Source organism: Pyrus communis, chromosome 16 (genome assembly GCF_041283825.1).
Source record: "Pyrus communis isolate YQ-2024b chromosome 16, ASM4128382v1, whole genome shotgun sequence".
NCBI lineage: Eukaryota > Viridiplantae > Streptophyta > Magnoliopsida > Rosales > Rosaceae > Pyrus > Pyrus communis.
Window position 1 is genome coordinate 15,434,850 of NC_142580.1, and position 25,807 is coordinate 15,460,656.

General features: G+C 34.0%; 1 protein-coding gene across 1 annotated transcript; it reads left to right on the top strand.

Annotated features, from left to right (window-relative positions):
- Positions 1 to 19,314: 19,314 nt before the first annotated feature.
- On the top strand, positions 19,315 to 20,818 carry LOC137730941 (cell number regulator 7-like). Its single transcript, XM_088687280.1, has 4 exons — positions 19,315 to 19,396; positions 20,078 to 20,149; positions 20,407 to 20,616; positions 20,763 to 20,818. The coding sequence occupies exons 1-4, from the start codon at positions 19,315 to 19,317 to the stop codon at positions 20,816 to 20,818; spliced, it is 420 nt and encodes a 139-aa protein (XP_088543406.1).
- Positions 20,819 to 25,807: the final 4,989 nt, after the last annotated feature.

Below are 25,807 nucleotides of genomic sequence, written 5' to 3' on the forward strand. Positions count from 1 at the left end.
AGTATCTATTTTCAGAATATTCCCATGTAAAGAAATATATTGGTGAAGCATAATTGGGGTACGAGAAAGCACTTATAACACAACCTCATCAGTTAAATATGTGGAACCTGGATCTTCCATGTTCTCCATTATTATTAGCTAGCAAGTTTCATTATTGCTGACTTATCCTCTGCAAACATATATGCCCAGATTCATGGTTCTGAGTAGCTCTTGGGAATCATTGGTATAGCTACCACCTTGTTAGATAGGAATTGGCAGATGTAATGATATGTTTTTTTAGTGATTGTTGAATTCTCATCCGAATGAGCGATTCAAGTTGACAGTTTGATGATAACATAAATGATTTACTTCTGTTACTAATAAAAAGTTTATATCGTCAAATGGAAATTTGGCACTTGATCAAAGATTTATAATTACAATCTATCAATATAAACATCTTATGTTAAGAGAATATTTTCTTTAGACGTTGTTCCCAAAATGATGATCAGTTATAGAAATTTAGACACCAACCGAAGGTATCCATCTCTAATTGTGTATGTGCGTGTGGTTGTAATTCTTTGACTTACTACGTGTTCTTACAGTACGATAAATTGTAGGTCCTTCACTCACCAGTCAACATGTTATAGTGATTATTATTTGTAGGGAATTTAATTAAATAGTTGTCATTTTATAGGTGGTCCAATATCTTAATGAATAAGGTGTTGAGTTTCTACACATGCATTATGGGTTCGAAACTCTCCTCCCCCTATAGATTAATGTAACCATTATGAATCCTCTCTCTCTCTCTCTCTTAATAGTAATCATAATTAAAAAAAAAAAAGTAGTGACTAACTAGTAAGGAGTGCACAACAATGTTTTGAAATGCTTAAGCAATCAGTGAATGACTTAGACATTTTGTGCCATCTTTTGTAAATCCATGAGTTACTTCTATGCTATAAGTATATGTGGTGCAAATATGGCCGGTTGTTGTTGTTGGAGTTTGAGACCCTCTTATCTCACATTGGTCAACAATATTTTTTTCACTAGCCTTTATATAGGTTTATTCTTTTTTCTTAGTAATTAGAACTTGGACCATTTAGAAATGGATTGAAGGTTTGGACCTTATGGTTGTATGGATTAGACTTGATGATTATACTATAATATTAATATGAATTAATCAAGACAAGGCCCTTGGGCCTTGGGGCACTTGGGGCCAAGGAATTAAAATTAATCTGATCAATTAGTTTTAATTTCGAATTAAGTTTTTAATTAAATTAATTAAAAACGTTTTGATTAATAGACACAACTCTTTAGAAAGAGTTGTATAGCTTCAGATACATCCAAAAGGTGTTTGAAGATGTGTGAAAGAGCCTATATAACTGGAGTCCTCATTTCCATCAAAAATCATCTTTTCTTCCTCCTTATCTTCCTCCTTATCTTCCGTACAAACTTTCCAGAGAGTAAACACACAAATCAATTCGCTAGAGTTCTATAATCCAGTGCGGGTTGTAGAATTAGGTAGTTGTATCCTAGTCAAGCAGACATTATAGAACCACAAGCACACGAGTGGGACAGAAATACTGTTCGAAGGACATAGAGTTTGCGCTAGCCTCTACCTTCAATTCATTCAAGTTAGTATCGTATTAATTTTTTGTAATTATTGTGTTATTGGATTCTATATTGCAAGTATTTTTTAATAAGAAAATATAAGTATTTCGGTTCTGTATTTCTGTTATTTTATTATTTCTAAATTGTTCTCCAACAGCTGTAGGTTAATGTTAGTGGTGATAAGATATACAAATACAATGCTAGTGGGACAGCATCAACTTTGCATGTAATGACGTCAATACAGATCATAGCAAGATCTTTACATTTGATTAAGCATCATTAGGGGTTCATAAATTAATCGTCCTCTTAATCACCTTCCAATGTCGAACACAAGAATAAGTAGCATGGTGGCTCTTCTGGGCCATTGGAGCATGTGTACGTATACATATATTAGATTCCATATACACACTCACTCTGCCAAGTAGCTAGTAACCGAGGAACTCAAGATCAGGATTGAGACTATTGGGAAGTAGTTTTCTACAGTGGACGTGACAAAGACTGGTTTAGTGGGGTTTCCTGGTCAAGGGGTGCAGAACTATTTTCCTTAACACTTAATTTTCCCGGGTGTGGATGACGTCGGAACATACATTTTTATCCTTTCTGTGTTCCCCCACTATAACGAGCTAGCAACCACAATTCTACTATAATAATGAATTGTGTTGGTTAGGCTTTTGCTGAAAAAAGTACGTAATTTAAGCCAAAGATTGCCCATCATTTGGGGCATGGGGCATATATCGATCGTGCTGGGTCTACCCTTTAGATCAAGGGAAAGATAAGGTCATCTCCAACCGAAGGATCCAGAGGACCAAAGGGTCGAAAAACGTCCAAAAACTGTCTCCAATCGAGGGCTAGGCCAGAGCGCTCGTGGGCCCCATGAAATCTGCAAGGGCCAAAGGGCTAAAGGGCTGACCCAATCCAACCAGCCAACCATCCCCGGGCTGGCTAGAAATGTAAGCATTCATGTCGGATATAACCAACAGAAATATACATATTCCTGTTGGTTATATCCGACAGGAATGCTAGGCCAAATTTTCAAATACAACGGCTAGCTGTTATTTTTTAATATTTTTTAAAACAATTTTATTTATTTATTTTATTTACAAATTTTTTTTCCTATAACTTCTATTTTTAAATTCTATTTTTTTCTATAACCTCCTATAACTTCTATTTTACAAAATTTGTTTCATATTTTTTTTAAATTCTATTTTTTTTCCTATAACTTACTAAGCCATTATACAATATTAAATTAAATTAAGTAACATGAAACAATATTAAATAACATTAAATTTAAATAATAAATTATGTTTGGCCCTTTGGCCTTCAGTTGGAAACGGTTTTTTGTGACTGGGCTAAAATGAGCCCTATGACCCTTTGGCCCTCAATTGGAGATGGAAGCAAATGTGACCCTATACTTTTCATTACAATATTAATTTCTTGGAGGGCCGGAGGGCTAAAACGAACCCTCTGACCAACCTTCGGTTGGAGATGACCTAAATAGATATTAAGGGTTGTCCTAGAAATCGAATGACACATGAAGTCAACTGCCCCAAAGGATTCGCTTAGTGTCAGGTTCTTTAGAGGACTGCTCTTGAGAAGTATCTTCTTTTTTTTTTTTTTTCCTTAAGAAACCTGTTTATATTTGTTGAGAAATATTTAGCCAGAATAATTTAGTGCCTATCTTTAGGTGCCCCCGGTCTCGTGAGTGTATTACACTCTCTAGCCTTTTGAATAAATTATAATGAGGTATTTCCTTAATTAGAGAGATCTAATTCTCAAGATGAAAAGAAAGATACCATTTGGCTAGAAGTTGGCTTGCAATCTAATCCAGTATTATTCATATATGTATATCGTTCAATCAAAAATAGTCAACTAGAATAATGTTTAACATGTAGTAGTTACTATTGTTTACAAATTTGATTATGTAAATCCAGAAGTAGATGCCAATAGGATTTGGGATAGTTAATCCCTTTATGACTTGTGAGACAAGAAAAGCCATGCCCTAACTAATATAAATAAAGGCATAAGGCCACAAGTGAGAGTGTGCAGTTCACAACCATTGAGCTCTCTCTTTAATGAAGATAAGGTGTCGCTTCAAGTGTAGCCAACAACCCCTATAGTGCTCGAGTTGATTCTTTCCTTGTTGGTTATGCTGATGCTAGGTATTTATCCGACCTATATAGGGCAAGATTTCAAACAGTTTATGTCTTTACCATTGGTAGGACCGTAATATCTTAAAGGTCTGCTAAGAAAACTTTAGTTGCTAAGTCTTTGAACAATGTTGAGATATTCGCCCTCTATAATTAAGGCTGCTCGTGAGTGTACATGGCTAGGAGCCGTTGTGGGGCATATTTTAGGCACTTGTGGATTGTTGTCTGCTGTTGACATCCCAATAACAATGTTTAAGGATAATTCTACATGTATAGACTAGGTTTAGAAAGGATACATCAAAGGAGACCATACCAAGCACATTGGGACGAAGTTCTTCTTTTCTCATAAGCAAATAGAATATCACAAGATCGAAATCAAGCGAATTTGTTACCAAGACAATCTAGCCAATTTTTTTACCAAGTCATTGCCAAAGTCCAATTTTAGAAGTTCATCCGAGGAATTGGATGTGTAAACTGCCCGATTTTCACTACTAGAAGTCTAATTATGGAATTTTGTCGAACTCCGGCGGAGTATTTGGTAGATACCAAATTGACCTTAATGTACTTTTTTTTTCTTTAGTTCATGAGCATTTGTCCCACTAGGTTTTGCAAGCATTGACTTTTCACTCCTCACCTTTTCTCCAAGACTTTGGGTTTTGTCCCAATTTGTGTTTTACCGTTGTCAAGTTTTTGATAGTTTTTTGTTTCTTTAATGCAATGTTAATTTAGATTCGCGTGTGTAACTGTCTATGCCTAGCGAAGACTTCAACAATCATCCAAGAAAACTTGATGCTACTACTTCTTAAGCTTTACGCAAGCACTTAGGGGGAGTGTTGTAGTTAATATTGTATAGGAATGTGATTGTGTACGTCTAGAAGTAGATTCCAATAGAATTTTTAATACCTAATCTTTTTATAACTTGTATTACTTGTGAGGCAAGAAAAGATCACCTAAGTAGTATAAACAAAGTCATAAGGCCATAAGAGAGAATATGCAATTCACAACCATTGAGCTCTCTCTTTTGTCTCTCTTATTGACCCTCTCTACCTTGATCACCTTACAAATTTTCCTTCAACATAACATTTTGATTATCCAAATTATGGTTTCAATGTTTATCCAAATGTATATAATTCGTCTACCTATTAATCACAATTACATGGCCAAGTGGTTTCTAGTCGGCCTAATTTTGGACAAAGATGTTCCATAATTGAATCTAAATATAGCCGGATCGGATTAGATGGCACTAAGATGTATGCATTTTTTGTTTCCTTACGAGAAAAATTTCTTATTGGGAGTTTTTTTTAGAGCAATCAATAGTCTATACTAATCTACATAAAGAAAGCGGAGGGTTTAAACTTGACGCAGTGAGTTAAAGAATAAGACCTTAACCATCAGAACAATTCTGGCCCACTTGTAATCCCTTGTTGGAAGTTAATTGCCTATGTGGGTAAGGGTCTATAGTATAATTAAGAGAATTCAGGACCAAGGCTTAGGGCTGCCCATTTTCCTTGCGGTAGATTAACCTAATCTTGATAAAAATGTTAACCATTTTTTTATTTTTTTATTTTTTTGGCTATTGCTCGTTACGTTCGCAACTAAATGCATGATATATAATTAAAAAATGGGTTCTTTAGATATAGGCCCTTAATTTAAAAATCCACCTAAATTTAAACATTCAAATAAAACCCAAATTTCAAATAGCCTACCATGTAGACAAATATATGATCAACTATTACAATACATTTACAACTTATGCCACAAAATCCTAATTTACTCATCCTAATTATGATGAGCAATTAAATCCATATGGATATTTTGCCTTTCTTGTATCATAAATATTAGCAACATATGTAAATTAATTTACCAAATTAAAAACAAAAAAAAAAAGTCATATCTTGTTCGGAAAAAATAATATTGTTTGAATCATGTAATTACCTACATACAAATTAATTTACCTACTCATAAAATATTATAGTAATTTACTTGCATTTTGAATCATGTAATTACCTACATACACATGTTATACTAATTTACCTGCATTTAAATTAATTTACCTACTTATAAAATATTATACTAATTTACCTACATTTAAATTAATTTACCTACTTATTAATATTATACTAATTTACCTACATTTAAATTAATTTACCTATTCCCAAAAAAAAAAATAGTGATATTAGATAATGTTCGAATGTTATGGGTTTGTTTTGTGCTTGTAGGCAATTAAATAAACTTTTAATCTAATGCACATAAATCATGTAGGTAAATTAGACCCTTTAAATTTTGGTTTGATGGAATAGGTAAATTAGACTATTTTTTAGGTAAAAATTGTGTGGAACATATAGCTTTTGTTTTGTGTATTAGGGATTGGAGTATTAGCCGTTTATTGTTGTGTTGGTAGGTAAATTAACTTATATATTTAATGCACAAAATTATGAAATTAGTATTATTATTTTTCAATTGGCACGTTATAACAATTTGAAAGTTAATACATTGAATATACAATGAATGGCATGAATTATTTTGTAAAATATATAAAATTAATTAAATGGATATAACAAGTAACTGATCCAAAAACCCCATCAAAGTATTAATAAGGGTAGTTTAGGCATTCGGAAAATGCACAATCTGAAAAGTCAAACTTAATTAAAGAATTTGTTTAGTTGAAGGCTAGTCAATGTGCTTTATTCAAGAAAACAAAGGGGGATGGGTTTTAGTAGATGAGAATATAGTTTCAAGGGGTAATATCAAATTTTGAGTTAAAAAATTATAGTTGTTCTGGTTGAGTGTCCACTTTCCAGGAGAGGAGAGGAGAGGAGAGACCAATATCAATTTGGTAACTACACCAAGGCCTTTCTAAGTCACCTTTCCATTTGAAATGTACTTTTATTAATATAAACCAAGAACTTAATGCACCCTCCACTGACGCATATGAACTTCCCTTTTTATTTTATTTTTTATCATTCCAGTTTAGGTGGTGGCTCACTTTCTTTCTCTTGTTTTAGCTTTTTCTGTTTGCTTTAATCCTTGGCTGCGTAGACTGTAGTACTGTTTAGGTAGACTATACGGTGTCACAGCATAGTGCGTAATCCATTATGTTTTGCATCGAGAAGTTAAAGCCTGCGTGGTTATTGGTTAGTGGATGCCAAATTGCCTCTCTCTGGTTAACAACCGAAGGTCCACAGGATTTGTCCTTGACTTCGCATGCAGAAAATGGATTAGACGGGGCATCTAAATCTCAGATTCAAAAATGTGAAACCTATACGTATTGTTCTTGTACAAATATTAATTCATATGGTGTCAATGCATGCTAGCTACTCTGTTTGGACATATACGTACCCTTTTTAATTTTGGAAGATTCAATATTACAACCGTATAGTACTATGTTTTATAGCATTTATCACATGACATGGTTATATACTATTACATGACGAGTTATATGGAAAATATAATAGTTCTTTTCTTTTCTTTTCTTTATATAAAGAAACAAGTAATATGAAGACATCATAAAATACATGATCTCAGATACAAAGAAATAAAAATATTTAGCCAGTTAAACAACCAACTTTTGCGACAATATTCTTAATAGTTAAAATTAATGAATTAGTTTGATTCATGTCCATCGTAATTATGCTATTTATTTTCTGGCCAAGAAATAAAAATAATTAGCAACTTAAACTATAAACCTTTGCGATGGTATTCTTAATAGTATAAATTAATATATTAGTTTGATTCATGTCCCTCATAATTATGCTATATATTTTCTGGCCAAGAGTTTGCCGTGTTCCTAATGAGTCAATGCCATGCCATTAAGTGTTACACGCGCTAATTAAGTGAATGCAGCACTAATTATGCTTTTTGCAAGGAGATCAAATGGTAAGCAAGTATTGGTGAAACTAAGTTACAATTTGACCCCACCACTATCTTTTCTTTTTCTTTTCCTGGTATCCATTTAACTCTAGATATTGCATGAGATTTGGTTTTGTCTATCTACCCACACACCTATTTTTTTACTTATTACACATTTTTTGTTGATTTTTGTACTTTGATCTTCTTCAATTCAATCAATCCGACGGCCGGAAGCTGAGAAAGGTATGTAAGAAGTAAAAAAAGAGTGTATAAATAACATCACCAGGTTTTTATTCCCGTCTTGAGTTAGCCTTATATATGTTGTTCTTTTGTAAATGCCTTTTTGTAGAGAAGACTAAAAACTTTTTTGAATGTGCATTAGAACCGTGTTTTGTTTTGCTTAAATAAAATTAGAACCATCTGTGATTTAGAATAGCAGAGGGAACATTAATATCAGGAGTGACGTTTTGCATGCATTGTTTGTTTTGTTTTCATTTACCGACCTTAAAAACATTATACATAAGGGAAACATGAGGTCTCATGCATATGTCTCGTGATCATGCCACTATTTACGATTACTTTACCATTAAATCTACGTTGGTTACACATTTTACACTTGAGAGGTACCTATGAGTTTATCATCTTAATTATGTTTTAGTGTATCACTAAATCTACACCTGTTATATAATTTAAACTTCATAATTATGTTAGTTTTAGAAAAGAAAAGAAAAGAAAAGAAAAATCTTGTTTGATAATTCACATCGGGAAACTCCGACGAAGTGTAAATGAGTTGAGCATTGGTCTTCTTGTATGATATCAACATAGAGTCATTATTTGAAATTATTTTAACTAAATGGTCATTGAAATTGTATTGTCATTGTTATCATCTCTAGTCAGTAATTGTCACTCAACATTACTTGCAACGAACACCCTAATAAATAACTCAGAATCCTTGATTGGAATAATCCTTCCTATTTTTTCCCAGACGAGAAAAAAGAAAACGACCTGAATATATCTGAGAAAATCCCAAAAGGAAAAAAGAGAAGGGTAGATTCCTCCTGATCTTAAACCAAATAAGTTGGAAAAGAGCAACTAGCAGCCTTCCGTACTTGACCGGCGTCCAGTCAGTACTATTAGAATAGAACTAGACATACCTTCTCTCCTTCTCTCTTGGGTGCTCAGACCTATTGACACAATTATGAGTCATTTGATAAAGACATTTGATATATACTGATCATGAACCAACAATAGTGCAGAGACTTGCAGTCCTCATTGATATCCGAAGCATTCACGTACACCAGTACTTTGAAGCATTCACGTGCGCCAGTACTTTGATTCTTTGGGGCATAATTTCATTCGGTCAACTTGTCCAAGTATCATGGAGACGTATTCAATCAAAACCTGCAAAAATCCTTATCAAGCCATTGTCACCCTCGGAAATTTTTTTGTCCTTTATTCTCGAAGAAAGTTTAGTTTTCATTATAAAATTAATTGACAATATGAGAAGTAATCTAATTACTTATAAATGACTTGATTACTTATAAACACATATAAGGTCTTTCCTCGCTCTCATGCATGGTAAATTTTAAAGCCTAATACATGAACAATACAAATAGGGTGCGTGGAGCACGTGTAGCCGTTAGACTTTACACGTGGGACAACATGTTTTGATACCTTGAAGAAAGTTGAGGTTCTACTATAAAACCAATTATCAATATGTGGAATAAGTCAACTGCTTATAAGCACATGCAAAGTTCCTACTCCATCAATGTGGGATTCATTCTCAACAATTCTTTGTACATACCCATATTATTATTTTGCTAGCGGGTTCAGAACCTTAAAGGGGACAAAACTGAGGAAAGTTAAGTTTTCACCATAAAACTAATTGGTAAATGAGACTAACCAAATTACTAATAAGCACATATAAGGTTTTCTCTTTCCCCAATGTGGAATTAATACTCTCAACGGCACCTCATGTATAGGAATTTTTAGGCCTAGCATGTCGACAACACAAGTCGAGAGATATGGAGCAAGTGGCCATGTGGCCATTGGACTTCACACGTGAAAAACCCCTTATAAGCATATGCCAAGTCTCTTCTAAAGTTTTGGATGCGAACCTAGAACTGGCGATCGATAAGACATAAGCAAAGAAGAAGCGTTTGAAGCCTTGGGGATCGATCGGAGATGGGCAGATAAATCCTCTGCATTTCCTGTTTAGTTTTTGTGTCCTATATGGGCTGGGTTTCACACTTTTTGGTTGGATTCTTTGCTGTTGTTTGTGTGTGTGTGTGTGTGTTGAGGGGGGGTGGGGTTGTTTTGATAAGTTTGTGGCAAATTTATGAGAGTTAACTTGTGAGTTTGAGAGTTAGAGATCAACTTTGGAGAATCTCATTCATTTGTTTTTGGCTCTCTACTTGTTTGGTTTAAAGTTTGTAATTTATGAGATGTGGGTTGTGAGACTTGAGCAGTCTTTTTGTTATCTTTGTTTGTTTAGTGAAATTCTTTATCGAACTTTACCTGTGGATGTAGGTTTTACACCGAACCACATTAATCTCTTGTGTTCTTATTTTGAGATTGTTTGTTTCTTCACGTTCGCCTATGACATTGATACTTGTTACTTTGTCAGAATTCGCTTCTGCTTGCATATAAAATTACAACACCTTTTTTCCCAATATGGAATTAATATTCTCAACTAGATATAGAATTTTCTTTTTGTTACATTTGAGGGTTTAGAACCCCGAATCTAAAATATCCTTTAAAAGTTGGCCATTACGATTGCAGATGTCGGTATTATCTAAGCATATGTGTAATTTGGACTAGGTTATGAGCCTAATTAATTGATACGAAGATATTACTACTCAACCTAGTGTGATAAAATATGAACAATGAAGAGACGATAAGAGTACCAATATTGTGTATATTCAATTTTGACAAAGACACTAGTAGAGCAGCACTAGAGCAACTAAGCAAAGTGAGAAAAAGAAGAAAGAAAAATAGTGGACGTGACACAGTTCTTGGCCCAGTTCTTGATCAAATGGGTATGTACTCAAGCACATTCGCTAACTCCAGCTGAACCTTTATAGTTAACCTCTCATTTCTAAATGGGCATTTCATACTCTGCAATATTATATAGTTTTTTTAAAGAAATAAGATAGAACCTTTACTGTTAGCATTAGGCTGATGTCATATTCAGCCATATGTTAACTATAAGGCTAACATCATTTGTCATTCAAACCCTAAATCTACAAACTCTATAGCCGTTGTCCCTTGCTCTCACTTGGGACCGGTGGCAATGCTCTCCTTATTTTCTAGCCTCCCTCCTTTATCTGCTTATGGATTGTTGCTTGTCTATTTTTCATCTTAGTATTTCAATCAATAAGTGCCTCTTTGTGATGCTTTTTGTGAGTGTTTTAGTTTTCTAGCCTCCCTCCTTTAGCTGCTTATGGATTGTTGCTTGTCTTTTTTTCATCTTGGTATTTCAGTCAATAAGTGCCTCTTTGTGAGGTTTTTTGTGAGTCTTTTGGTTTTCTAGCTTCCCAATTTTATCTTCTTATGGATTGTTGCTTGTCTATTGTTTGTCTTAGTATTTCAATCAACAAGTACCTCGTTGTATGTTTTTTTGTGAGTATTTCTTCGTGAGTATTTTAAATTTGTGTTAGTGTGTTATCGGCTCCTCGTGTGTCTACTTTGTTGGATTTGTATCTTCACGGATGCTACTGCGCACAAACTTCATGTTGGTATAGACACTAGTTAGTTCATTGTCAGTTCCTCTTCATAGTTGATGCTGCTCGTTGTCAAAGAATGTCCTGATGCTCGTTATATTCAAGGCTTTATGTGTAGAAGTTCTCAAATGCTAATTTGTGAAGTGTTTAACCTTTTCATCATGAATGAATTTTCTCTGGTTTTGGAGTGTCATCTCAGTCCTCTGAGCTTCCATGTTGATGATTTTAAGACTTTGATGTGTTCCTTTCCTTAATCTTGGGCATGTCTCACCTTCAAATCCACCGGTAAGGTGACAATTAGTTTGGCCAAGTTGTCCTTTTGTGGTTTGTTAAAAAAAAAAATTGGATTGAGGAGCTCTTGAATGTTATCTCGAATGTCCTCTTTGATATTTGTATCAATTCTTAATAAATAAACAACTATCGTTTTGTCAAAAAGAAAAAACAAAACAAAAAAAAAAAAAAAAAAAAAAGCTAATGTCATATTAATTAAGAAGTTTATGATACATGAAGATTGAGTTTATAAAGGACATAAGAAGATTAAGGGACCATTTGGAAACCAAATCAAACCATTTATGTAGCTTCTTTCACAACCATAATGTTAAAAAGGGGACTTTAAACAGCATATTAGTGTAGCATTTCTCCAAGTTGTAAAAAGTCTTATAAGTTTTATAGAACTATTAAAAAGAAAGAAATTACAACACTAGGCATCAAATCCGAATTGTACTAGGAAGTGAAAGTTTGTTGAGAAAAATAAAGCATGAAGGAAATCCTAATCAACGAAGAAAAGTAAAACCATCCCCTTATGGGAAAAGAAAACACAAAATTTTGAAAAACCAAGTTTTCTTCAAACTTAAGCACAAAACCTCTCGTTTCTTGAAGCGTACTTGAGCCACCCGATCGAATATACAGAACTAACTGCTGGTCTTTTCTTGCACAAAATGTATATGGTTCTTCAACGCTTGTTTTCTCATCTTTGCATTCTTCTTTTTAATTTTGAATTGTGTTGTTTTCTTAATTATAACTTTTGTCCATAAAAATTTTTCCTCCATTTTGGTCTTATACATCGTCAGTGACGTGTGAAATACTAATAGCATTATAGGAATAAGGGGCAACAACAACGGAGCAAGTGTGATTGTTGTTGGTATTGCTATTGCTAAAAACGTGATAAAATAAAAAAAGTTGTCACATTTTTAACTGTTTGTGACGCTTTTTCTTGGAGGACCCTGCCATATATATATTGATTGAGTCCAAAAATGTTTTCCCAAATTCATGTACTTTGTCCAATTCTTGTTTCGTCATCCTTTACAAGCACTATTCATACTTGTTATAAACGGCTTCCACTGCTAATTGTTTGAAGTCTTTCGTACAATACATCACACATGTTACTCTGTTAAGTGATTTAGTTAAGAACATTATCGATTAACTTAAGCCCGAATTACTAGGACTATAAACCTTATTGGATACTTATATTCACGTGCTAGAGTTTAAATTAATAAGCAATATGTATACTTTTTGTTTACCTTGCATGTTCTTCGAATTAATAGATTAATCTGATATAAATGACAAACGAGATCAATCTCCTCATAGATCCCCTCTATAACTTAACACAAGTTATCCTGCAAGATGCCTTCACTCAAGATCCCTGTATAGAATTAGATCAGATGAAGAGGTCATAACTTATTTTCCTTCGATACAGACATTCATTATCCCTCCGACAATCCCTATAAAGCTATTCCCATCACAATCATGCATGCATACGTATTGTTTTTTTTTTATATAAATACATATTTCATTCATTAGAAAAAATTCATTGCAGAGACATATTTATGAACAATTCAACCCTAAAAGATTTCTTGCAAACTAGACCTAAAAATATTACAATAATCATGACCAATTGCAAAGCAATATGCAGACTTCAAGCACTTTGTTGAAAGCCACTGGAACTGTGAGATTATAAGGATAATGGAATCACTAAATCTCGTCCTACATGGAGATCATGTGAGGACAAAATCTCTCAAGTTTTATTGAGATTGAAATTACAATGTGCATAGGCCTAACCGTATCACCTAATCACCACCACGACTCCACAACACCAAGTGAGGTAGATCCAATAAAGTTTTTCTTTATTAATCTATATATATATATATATATATATATATATATATATTTGTGTATTATGGATTTATATATGTATATATGTCTTTTAAAATAATTTTATTTTCCATACAACTCGGATGATTGGCTAAAATAGGTGTTTTTTAAAGTCAACTTTGCAATTAAGTGAAAATATAATATAAAAATAAAATGAATCTGGTAGTAATTTGCGTATTATACATGTATATTCGTATTAATTTTCTATTCTCATACAGTTAATGATTTGCTAATTAATGTACAAGTTTCTTAAAATAAAATGTACTATATGCTTATTATACACGTATATATACTTTTCACGTTTAATACACATTAATTTTCGTAGAGTTTAAGAATATCTTGTGCTTGCTCATTGATCACCTGAGCTGTATGATTTTAATAATACATATATAATTCATATATAGTACACATATTTTAACATTTAACTATTGAAAACTAAAATCAATTAGATATTTGAATTAAAATTCTAAAATTTTAAATAATGGTCGAAATTTTCCTTATATTCTATTAGAAATTTGCCGAATAATACACGGATTTTTCATGGGCAACACCCGTCCCCTATTCTACAAACTAATTTTATAGAAAAACGAGAGTCGGGACGAAGGCACATATGTTATATATAAGTAAACTATGTCCTGCATATACGATCCACAAAAAAATGGGTGGATAAAAATGATAGGAAGTGGGTGTAGCTTTTAAGACTTTGATAGTATGTTAGAAATTTGAGGACTACCATGTACAAAGAGGCTCGGGGGTCCTCTCACGTTTAAGTGGGAAACAATGAGATGCATAATGTACTAAGACTAACAAAAAAAAGTGAAGACCACTTAAGCTTATTGGGGTTAGTGGGAGGACGGTGTATGGAATATGGTGATGAGAAAAGGAGACACGAATTAAACACTACCGTCGAGCCAATCAAACAGAAGAAGGGCCACGGAAATGAATGGTTTGTCAACTTATTCAATAAGAGCTGAGCACAGATCAGATTTAAAATAATGCCAAAATCTGCATCGTCCTCCTTGCATTGGTCTGTGGTTGGAAAGTTCTTCAAATAATTTGATGTGAAATTAGATGTACTGACGTCATACAGAAGTCGGTAAAATAATATATTAAAAATTTTGATCATGATTGAAACATGTATTATGCAGGAACCCCGTTATGCAGTTTAACAGTGTACGCACTACGGAAAAAATTAGATCCTGTAGAGGTTGTGGTGAATTGAATGAAAATCTGTGTCCTGATAAAGAAGTCAAAAGCTCAATAGAACGAATGCATTTGGAGATGAATATATACAAAACTGATCATTTGAGCGAGGTGGTAGGGCTTAAGTTTCAACCGTTTGATGGAATATAATTCTGGGGACTGTTTTCTACAAACTATTTTTCTCGTCTTGTGTACTCTTGCTAATTTTAGTTTTTATATTAAACAAATCAAAAAAAATAATTAGGAAACGGGAATAAACAAAAGTGTGCACTACAAACAAAAAAAACAAACAGCAGATCAGCCCCACCCAAGCCCAGCCCACGCACGAACCCCAACCATCCCACCCACTTAAGCCCACCCCACCCTGCGCGCACCCCACAGCCAGCCCCCTCCCCTTCCCCTTCCCTAAACTTGACATTCGTGTCGTATTTCTCATGTTCGTGTCATTTTCGTTCATACCCGATAGCTTAACGGATGGTGTCGTATAACACCCGTTAAAATAAATGGATACAATCACCCGATCCAAAATCGACCCATTAATATTATCAGGTAATATGACCATCCCGTTACCCGTTAAGAAAAATATATTTAAATCAATAAATAATGAAAAACACAATTTGACCCAAAAAAGTGTAAAACATAATATTAAATTAGTATATACATACCATATTGTCACATAAATATTACTTCAAAACATAAAAAAATAAAAATAATAAAAATAATAAAAACATTTGTCTTCCAAGTTTACATACCTCAAAATAATAGCCTAATGAAAAAACATTAGTGCATACTACAAAATACAAATGTTCAAAGATATGCAAAATGAAGAGAGTTGCGTTTCAAGGTTGAGGAACCTTGCACATTTTTTACAATATAACCCTTCAAATTTCATCAATCACCAAAGGAAATGGTATTGGTACTTTGGCTAATATATTGTCTTCAAGGGTTATATTGACGATGTTTTCACTAAGATTTTCCATAATCCATAAACTATAAATTTAAATTTAACCGTTGATTGTTGTTTATATTTACGCTCCATTCTTCTCACCAAATTTTTTTTTTTTTGGATTTTCATTTTTGAAAACATGATCTCTTAGAGGATGCAGGAAGATGAATGGATCGGATCGTTGATATGATGTTCAGAGTTATACCATTAGTGAAAATATAGTTCGAAGTTTATAAAGTTTCTAGAAACTATATAACATCAACTCATATTTTAATAATCGTAAATATTGGAATGTCATATCAATGATCCGAACATTCATTTTTCTACATCCGCTAAAAGATCACTTTTCAAAAGAGAAAATCTAAAAAATAAAATTTGGTGAGTAGAATAAAGTGTAGATGACAATGGACGGTTAAATTTAATCTAAGGTTTATGGACCATGGTGTCAGATTTCAGAGTTGACCCCTTCACGTAAGTTGTAAAGCTTGTCATTACGAGTGATTGTCTATATATATATATATATATATACATTTTTCACACTTCTACAATAATTTTTATTAATTTTGCACTCAAATAAAAAACACTATTCATGAGATTTGGAGGCTTTTAAAAATCTAAACGACCATGTAACCATCGTCTAAGCGTAAAGAATGCAATCACGAGCGTTTATATATGTTTTCACAATTTTCAAACTTATACATTAATGATTATGAATTTCATTTATTATGAACTCCCTTAAAAATACTATTCTTGAGGGTTTGTATGGTTTTAAAAATTCAAACGATGATGTACACATCCCAAAGCGTTGAGGATGCGATTACGAGCATTTACATATTTTTTCATATTTTTTGCACTTATAAATTAATTATTATAATTTTTTTAATATTTTTTGTATTTTTAAATTCCTTGATATTTTTATTTTTAATGTGTTTTATAATTTTTTTTTTAATCTCACTCTTTGCCTATAGTATACTATAAAAATAAATAAATAAAGCTTAAATTTTTAAAATTTATATAAAATAATAATACAATAATAATTAATAAACAATATATACATATTCACTATATCTATTGTATTTTATAGTAAGTGTTTTTTAGTAGTTTAAAAAATTAAAATCATCAAAATAACATTTTTCTTATCGTGTCGAAATAGGTTACTCGCATGTACTCTCGTGTAAACCTATTAAGGACGCGTTATTAACAGGTTTTTACCCAATAACGACCCGATTAGTTATCGTGTTGACTCGAAACTCGTTATTTTCATGTCGTTTACGTGTCGTGTTAACGGGTCGTATAAGAAATTGTCCGATCTACCCTTCCCCTAAACTCAGCCCCTTCCCCTTCCCCAAAGCTGAGCCTTCTCCCTAGTGACGGAGCCAGTATGGGGTCATTAGTTGTCCTTGACCCCAACAACTTCAAAAATCCCATGTATATTTGTATTTGATCCTCAATAAATAGTTAAGGCAAACTAAATTACAATCTCATTCTTTTATTTCCATTTTCTTCTATCACATTTGTCTTCCTTTTCTGTCACATCCCGGCCCAGGCCCCCACCATAACCCGGGCTTGACTCCATCGTAGTACGTTATTGTCCGCTTTGGGTCCTGACCACGCCCTCACGGTTTTGTTTCTAGGAACTCACACGAGAACTTCCTAGTGGGTCACCCATCCTGGGATTGCTCTCGCGCACTACTCGCTTAACTTCGGAGTTCTGATGGAACCCGAAGCTAGTAAGCTCCCAAAATACCTCATGCTAGGTAGGGATGAGAATATACATATAAGGATCACTCCCCTAGGCGATGTGGGATCTAACATTTTCTCTTTTCTTGTATGAAATACTTTAGTCAAAAAGTCTTGGCAGTCTTTAACATTACTTCACATATCCTGAATCTACCTTCGACAAGCCTCTACAAATTAATGTCAACATTTGTCGGCATCATCATATGTTGACAAGAATTTAAATATGCCTACTAGGTGCTCGAAAAAATGGCCCAATAAAACTTTTTTAGTTGATATTATGATCTCATTATTTGAAAATTCTAGCTACGTCACTGCCTCTCTCCCTGCCTAAACCTTAACCCACCCACCCTCTTCCTCCGTACAAATTCACAAATATTAACACCACTTCACATTTAAATCAAAACAATTTTGTAGTATAAAATTTCTAATATAAAAGAAATTAAATTTGAAGTAGTTTTAAATCATACGTTTGGAACTGTCGAACCTTTCATTCCGTTACCTAATCCCTGAAAGTTTGTTTTTGGTGATTTTTGGCGTATGCAATCTCGTAATATATTCAAACAAATTTGACTATTGGATAGTGGAAATTAATTTTGTAAACTGCGTACCCCGTCGAAACAATAAAACTTAGAGTTTATTTTATACTTATATTAAATAGAACGTAAGATTTTGTGGTAACCACTAGCATAAATATTTTAAATTGATGATTGGATGTATTCTTCTAGGGTTGAGGAGTGTAGTTGTAAAAAATCATCAAAATCAAAGCTAAAATAATCATTAATTGTGATGATATGTTTCTAACTGTCTAAGGATTTCGTCTCATTACTTAAGCTAGAAATTTGCATTTGGGTATTTTTGGCTTGTGCCATCTCGGAGTACATACCAATTACATTGACAATTGGATTGTTGAAATTAATTATGCAGACTGCGAAAATCATGAAGGAATCGAATATGGGATAATGTCCCTCACCTTTTCCCGACAAACTGTAACCCCAAAACGTAAATCCTAAATCGTAAAATTTGTCTTTGCCCGACGAATATTTTCAGTTTAGCCGATGAACTTTTGTCGGGCAAAGTTACCCCCACCGACAAACTTGTTTTCCATCAGGTAAAAGGTGGCATAATACATGCCATTTTTTATCACCTAAAGTCAAAACATTGACCACGTTTGCCCAACAAAATGTTTTATTCCGTTGGGTAACGTTACTTTCGTCAGGCAAATGATAATTTCTGAAAGTGGTGCAAAAGGAGACAGGAGTGTGTGTTGAAATCATTCCCCTAGAGTTATAATCAATATACAAATTACCCGTTCAATTTGTATTTCGTGTTAATAAACTGTAAAGTACTTATGGGTGCTTAATCTAGATATTTTGTTCATGATGGAATTGGATAACGTTTCATTTACTTATTTACAAACCCATCACTTAAGTTATAGAGGAATACTTGTAAAATCAAAAGGTTGTGATTCCACGCGATGAGCAATGCGATCCAATAACGAAGGCAAACAAAGCAATCCGTGTTGACTAATTCTAATTGTCACTTAGTCGATCGCTCTAAGAATCTTACAATAAATTCCATTTAACCGCCAGTGCAATTTAGCGTATTCCCCTTGTGTTTACCTTCAGGATCCTTTTGCATTATTATTCTTCTCTGCGGACATGTGCTGGTATCTTTTCTGGGAGAGGACTAAAGCAATAAGTTGACGAAAACAGCCTTAAGTAATAATATATGGCACCACCAGGAGAAGAAAGCATACATACAATTAATCAATTCAAAGGCGAACTTACCAGAGACAAATGTCTGTTGTAAGTTGAACTAGAGCTCGATATCCCAGAGTATAAATTATTACAAACGTTAGAAACCTTGTAACCAACATCACTAAACTACATTAACTCTCCTTCATTTGTTCTGCATTGTTTTAGCAAGTTTGATAAAACGAAATCTTAAGCTTCTTGCATTACTTTTGGAAATGAATGTTGATTATCGCGACCAACCTCAGCAGTCCAGATGGTCCAGAGGCCTTTGTCACGGTGGAGAAGATGTTATTGCATGTAAGATATTTACTCTCTTTGTATGGCACAAATTAATTTCGTTTATTATTTAGCAACATTCAACTGTTTGCTCACCTGGGAAAATATTTTTCCATTTCTAATTATACTACTACAACTTCATAGTTGTTCAGTATTGGAACTGAAGCACTGATAGTGGTTTAGCAACTTCATTATGTGCCACCAAAGCTAGTGCCTGTTGGTAATGTTTTGATCTTGTAGTGTTGAAGAAAAAATCTTGCAAGTTCAGCATCCATACTCTAATCTTTAGTGCAGATGTACTATCTTTATCAATCTTCATTAATAATTACAGCAAGACCTATGTTGTGGAAGTTATAGCTTTTTCATGCATATTTCACCACTCCAAGACCCACTGACAACACAGGGGATGAATTCTGTTGACAACTCGTCTTCAATGAAGAAGAAAATATGTCTCACGAGCTTTAGTCAATCGATTTTTCACCTTGAGTCATACAAGTATCTTAAGTAGCTAAAATACCCTTAAAATTTTAACGAAAATCAATAAAGGTGGTACATTCACACTAAAACATGAGTTGGGGTCATAATTGACTAGTTTTTTTTTGTTAGATGATATTTACCCTCACCCCCAATAGTGAAGATGGTTTTTCTCATTTTTTATACACACAGCAAACCGAATTGTTATTAATCGATCTTGTGATGTAGGTTACCTAACATGCTTTCTCCCATGCATCACCTTCGGCCAAATTTCTGAAACTGTGGATGAAGGACGAAGCTGTAAGTCTCACAAGAGCCCAAAAAGTTCCTAAATACGCATGAAGTAATTTCACTTTGAAACCGTTGTATATGATCGAGATCTCATATTTAGTATGCGTGTATATATCAAACTATGAGAGACCAATTCATTTTTTCTTTTGGTCATATGAGAGATATCTCATATTTAGTTTTTGTGTAAATATCTCATATTTAATTAGTTTGCATGTATATATCAATGTTACTAATTCACGATTGTGGGTTGCATTTTATGATTTTAGCTTGCGTAAACCAAAGCACAGTGTACGGGTTGTTGTTCACGATTCAGTGCCATTGGTTCTACTCGTGGCTATACAGAGATAAATTACGCCAAAAATTTGGTTTGCCGGAGGAGCCTTGTTCTGATTGCTGTGTTCATTTCTGGTGCTACGCATGTGCTCTTTGCCAAGAACATGCTGAGCTCAAACATAGAGGGTTCAACCCCTCCAAAGGTTCGTTTCTCTAATCCTAGATAGATATGTATCTCATCGCGAAGCATATAGTAGTTATATATTACCTCAAATTTATCAACTATCAAACATCATTTTTGAAGATTGTTTTTGGAGCTGTAATAATTTTTCTTTTCATTTGTTTGTAGGTTGGACTGGGCCACCAACCGTTGCTCCACAGGTGCCTCCTTCCATGTTCAAATGATCTCCAACGCTTGGCAGAGGATGGTTCAATAGTTTGTGTTGCATGAATCATGGATGTTCACAAATTGTGTGTGCTCTTAATCTAGGATGTCATGAATCAAATATATAATATAATGTAGGAGGAAAATGTAAAGTGTGTACCGTGTTTTCTTGTTCAAATAATTTTTTTAGAACGACGGTTTACACTAAGAGGGAGGGGAATAAACTAGTCACAATCTCATCATATCTAATATTCGAACCTAACACTCTCACATACAAGTAAAAATTCATATCACTAGATCATAATACCAAATAGCTTCTACAAATAATATTAAGTAGTAGAATTTTGAGACATTATTAATATATTTAGCACACTTCCCAGCTAATTCAACAAATGCTTTAGACACCTTAATATCTGAGTGTACCCTTCAAATAATTTTGACACCTTAGAGCATTTCCAAAGGGGATGTCAAAATGTCCAAATCATCAGTAATGGTAACAAAAGACAGCATTAATGTTTTCCAACCGAGAAGTCAAATCTGATGTGGCATAACATGGATTGACATCTCTCCTCATTGCTGCCAAATTTGACAGCACATTCAGATTTTTTAAATTAATTATTAAATGCTTTTTATTAGTTTTTTTTTATTGGTTTAAACCATTATCCTTTTGTTTCTTTTCATTTCCAATGCAAAGAAAATACATATGAATTATTATTTTATGTTTAAAATTTGACATATCCGTTGGAAATCAAAAGTTTAAAAAAATGTCAAAATGCCACGTAAGCCTTCAAATTTAAAATTTAGGTTTAAAATTTGACATCTTTTTTGGAGATGGTCTTAGTGTCATTTCAAATTAATCTCAACCTTTTTTAACATTTCAAATAAGTACCCAACATTTTGAAATTATCACATATTTTTCCGTTAAATGTACATGTGGCAACAATAGGTCCCACTTATTTGCTTACTTGACCACTAAAATAATAATTTAATAACTTCATAAAAGACATGAAGATGAAAAAATAAAACTAAATAAACAAATTCATGAATAAAATAGAAAACAAAAATGAAGATCGTGAAGTCTCTTGACAAAGAAGAGGTTTAGAACTCAGATAAGGTTTCAATGAGTTTGTTTCTGCTTATGTGATTTCTCAATCACTGATTTTCTACTGGTAAAGCGTCTAGTTCTTCTTTGTAGACAATGAAGAAAGTGGGGCCGCATCATAGCAATTCGTACAATTTCAGCAACCTCCATGACCACCTTCTCGTTGTTGGCAGGTTGAGTTGTAAGGTGGAGTTTTTGGTTGTACATTGGGTTTGGAGGTGATGGTCTGAGGAGGTGATGGTGACCATTACCTGGTGGAAGCCATGGTTCCACGACCTTTTATTGATGTTGGAGACAAAGTAAATCTATTTAATTTAACAGAAATCTACTTGGGACTTAATGGATATAACATTTTTTAATAGGTGGTGTACGTGTTTGGAAAAAGGTTGAGACTAATTTGGAATGATACAAAAACGTTAGGAGATTTTAGGTACTTAATCTTAAACAAAAATTATTTAACATTTTTAAATATTAGAAGAGAAATGAAAAATAAAAACTGAAACAACCCAACAAACACTTCTTCATGTAATTTGATTGTGGGCTTTGGCCCACCGATGCATAAAACAAAAACCCAAACAAACGAACTGACCCAGAACAGTGTACTGGGTGGTTTTATTATCACTACACAATTTACTAAAGGCAAATCCTACCTAAATTTTTTACTCTATAAAGAATTGTTTAATCTCCACATGAAATGAGGTAATCCTAGTATCATTATTCAGTGTTCAACAGCAACCAACTAAAAGCAGTGTAACGACTCAGTAGCCAACAACAAAAAATCGAGAAAATATCCTGTTATTTACGCTCATATTAAAAGTCTATCGTGAGTCCTGCTTATTAGTATGTAACTATTTAGGATCAAATTAATGGGTTTGGGCCGAGTTAGTTCTTTGATCGACCCATGATAGATTATTGGTCCATGGTGGAATCCTTGGCTCATAGAAGGATCTAGATTCAATATGAAGTCTCGGCCCAGTTCGAGGTAGTTTGGTTGAGTCCAATATGATCAAGGATTCTAGTTCTCATGGATAAAAGATAAAATTTGTTGGAATTCCTTGGCAGAAAATGATGCATTTTGAACGTATCAAGGGTCAAGAGTTCGTATGTAATCAAAATCTCACAGTTAGAAGAAGTGTTCGAAGCCTGATCTTTGTGTGAAAAGTATTATCATTGAGTTTTCGTCCTGGTAGGTTTCCACCTTGGTTATTACTATAAATAAGAGAAGATGTACAACATTCAAGGCTCTCTTTAAGCACACAAACAAATCTGCCCTGCACAAACCCTCACTCTACCCGGAATCTCTCTAAAGAAAACACTAACCATTCTAACATTGTCGAGCACACCTTCACTTAGCGTTAACAGCACTGTGGTTGACAATCGGCAACACCTTCAGTTAGTCTTAACAGTACTACAGCTGTAGAATTAGGTGACCGAGGAGCAACCTTCAGTTAGTCTTCACAGCATTGCTTCGAGTTTGGCTGGTTATTATCCACAGTTAGTCTTAACAGTACTAGAGCCATAGAATTAGGTGACCAAGGAGCAACCTTCAGTTAGTCTTAACAGCATTGCTTCGAGTTTGGCTGGTTATTATCCAAGTATCGGCCAATAAGGAGTCTTTGAGTCCTTATTGAAAGAGGTCGCTTCATTAGCTTTCTCAGTGAAGTGAGGTGTTACCAGGCTCGACACATTGAGCCGAGTTTATTTTATGATTGGATACTCACAAGTGCGTTTTAGAGTTCGGGATTTGGATTGCCAAACCACATTTACAATCAAGACGCATATCTCTTTTGAGTATTTATGTCTGTATAATCTGGTACCGGTTCGGCATACTTTTATTTGCATGAATATAATTACAGAAACCGAACCTGGCACCGACGATTTGTGAACTTTGAAGAAACTAGCAACCTTGTCCTCAGGCTCTAGAACCCAAAAGGCCAAGAAGAGTTCCTTCCTCAATTGCAATCACAAGACACAAAAATGAGCTGCGCATTTGACACCACTACCACCACATTTATTTACTCACCGACCGAGCTTGGTCATCGAGTTGGCACAACCCACATTCAACCGAATGACGTAGTTAGCTCATTAGTTACTTGGTCTGCGTGCCATGTAAGCTTGGTAGTTTTTAGGGTCAACAGTAACGCAATGAGGTGAATGAATTAACATAGAGGAATGGTTTAGTACAAATAAAATTTGTGAGTATTGATTCTTTAACTTGTTATAGTGTGGAGCAATGGTTTTTTTGGCTAACTCTGTTAGAAGTTTTATCCATTTTTTCTCTTGTTTTTTTTTTTTTTTTTTTTTTTTTGGGATTGAAGTTCTAATAAGGCTAGTCAAAAGAACCATTGCTCCACTTTATAACATCTTCAGGGACAAATACTCATGAGTTTTTGGTTCAACGATCAAAACTCCAGTTAGACCAAAGTTCAACAACGATTAATGTAGGTTGGGCTGGCCGACTATATGCTGCTCCAATGATATTTTCCATTTTAGAAAGTAAATCTTCAGTATTTATTTCGGAGTGTATTATTTGTCATTTTCTTCATGTTATCTTTTTTTAAATTTTATTTTATCGTGTATTTGTTGAAAGAAATGCAATGAATATTGAGTAAGATGTTGTGATTTATTTGTCATTTTCAAAGTACCCAATAAAAATAAATGGAACAAATAAAGGGGAGGACTGATCAAAGTCCCTCCCATCTTGTGACAAAATGCTCCTCCAAAGATGAACCAGTTTTACAATTTACAAGTGCTTTGTGCAGCGGGATGAACCTTTTCTCTTCTTTAATCATCTCATTAAAATACAAGTTCCTCCCATGTTGTGTCAGACACAATTTTCTATATCTATTGAAGGAGGATTAAAAAGTCAAGCACATATATTGTCCTCAACTTAAACAATACAACTGATGTAGAGTTTTTTTTTTTTTTTTTTTTTTTTTTTTTTTAAGTCTTGGTGTCTTTAATGGTCGAGTCATTCTTTTCATATTATATTTTAATTATTCATGTTTCCAATGTGAGAGTTTGACATTGTTACTACACAATTATGTACGATAATCCACGGTTAGCTATAAGGAAATGGCGAGTAGTTCAATGGCCTGCTTGTTAATGTAGAAGCCCAGAAGGAATATCACCAATATATCCAGCTTATTTTGCTAAGAAAACAGAACAATAATCAAACTTCCCAAAGACAAATTATCCGATGATATGCTGAATCCTTTTCAATACAGTTGGATCTCAATTACCACTTTTCTTCTTGATTAGCATATTAATTACACATGATTTTTTTCAAAAGGCTCGCGCTCGCTCGAATTATCTGCTGGCCATTTAGGTTGTGGGAATGCTATCAGAACATGCAAGTATATATCTTTCTTGCATGCATTATATCTATACTACAAATGAGATGATAAAAGCAATCATGAACTCCTCAAATTGAGAGATTCTTTATTGTACTTGAAACACAGTCTGGTACATCAAGTGTCGTGATACAAGTAGTTAGATATTTGAAAAAAAAAAATACAAACTAGGGGTCAGACGTTGATGAGAACATTGAACTATCCATCTGGTTGAGAGCTCTCACAGCCCAAGCACATTGACACAAGTGCAACTTGGACTACTCAACAACGTGCATACAACAATAGAGGCCTAAGATGGAACATAAAGGCAGTTGGGGTAGTGCTCGGCAAGGCAAAGCAGAGTAACCGAGGTCCGAGCGAGATGCTCCTACCACTTGGGCTTTAAAAGGTGTGTCATTCGACTGCTAAGATCTCACTTTGTCGACAAAGGCCAGGGCAAGTAGGAGAGAAGTTGTCAATAAGCTAGTACAAGTGGTTTGGCACATTAAATGTCGGTTTGAGAGGCTTCAAGAAGGCGAGGCCTATATAAAGGTGTAGAGACCTCTATTATGGGT

Excerpts from the sequence above, each read along its gene's own strand:
- LOC137730941 (XM_088687280.1), top strand. The coding sequence starts at position 19,315 with ATGAATGTTGATTATCGCGACCAACCTCAGCAGTCCAGATGGTCCAGA. Across the intron at positions 19,397-20,077 it reads TGGAGAAGATGTTATTGCAT|GTTACCTAACATGCTTTCTC; the intron begins GTAAGATATTTA and ends CTTGTGATGTAG. Across the intron at positions 20,150-20,406 it reads TGTGGATGAAGGACGAAGCT|CTTGCGTAAACCAAAGCACA; the intron begins GTAAGTCTCACA and ends TTATGATTTTAG.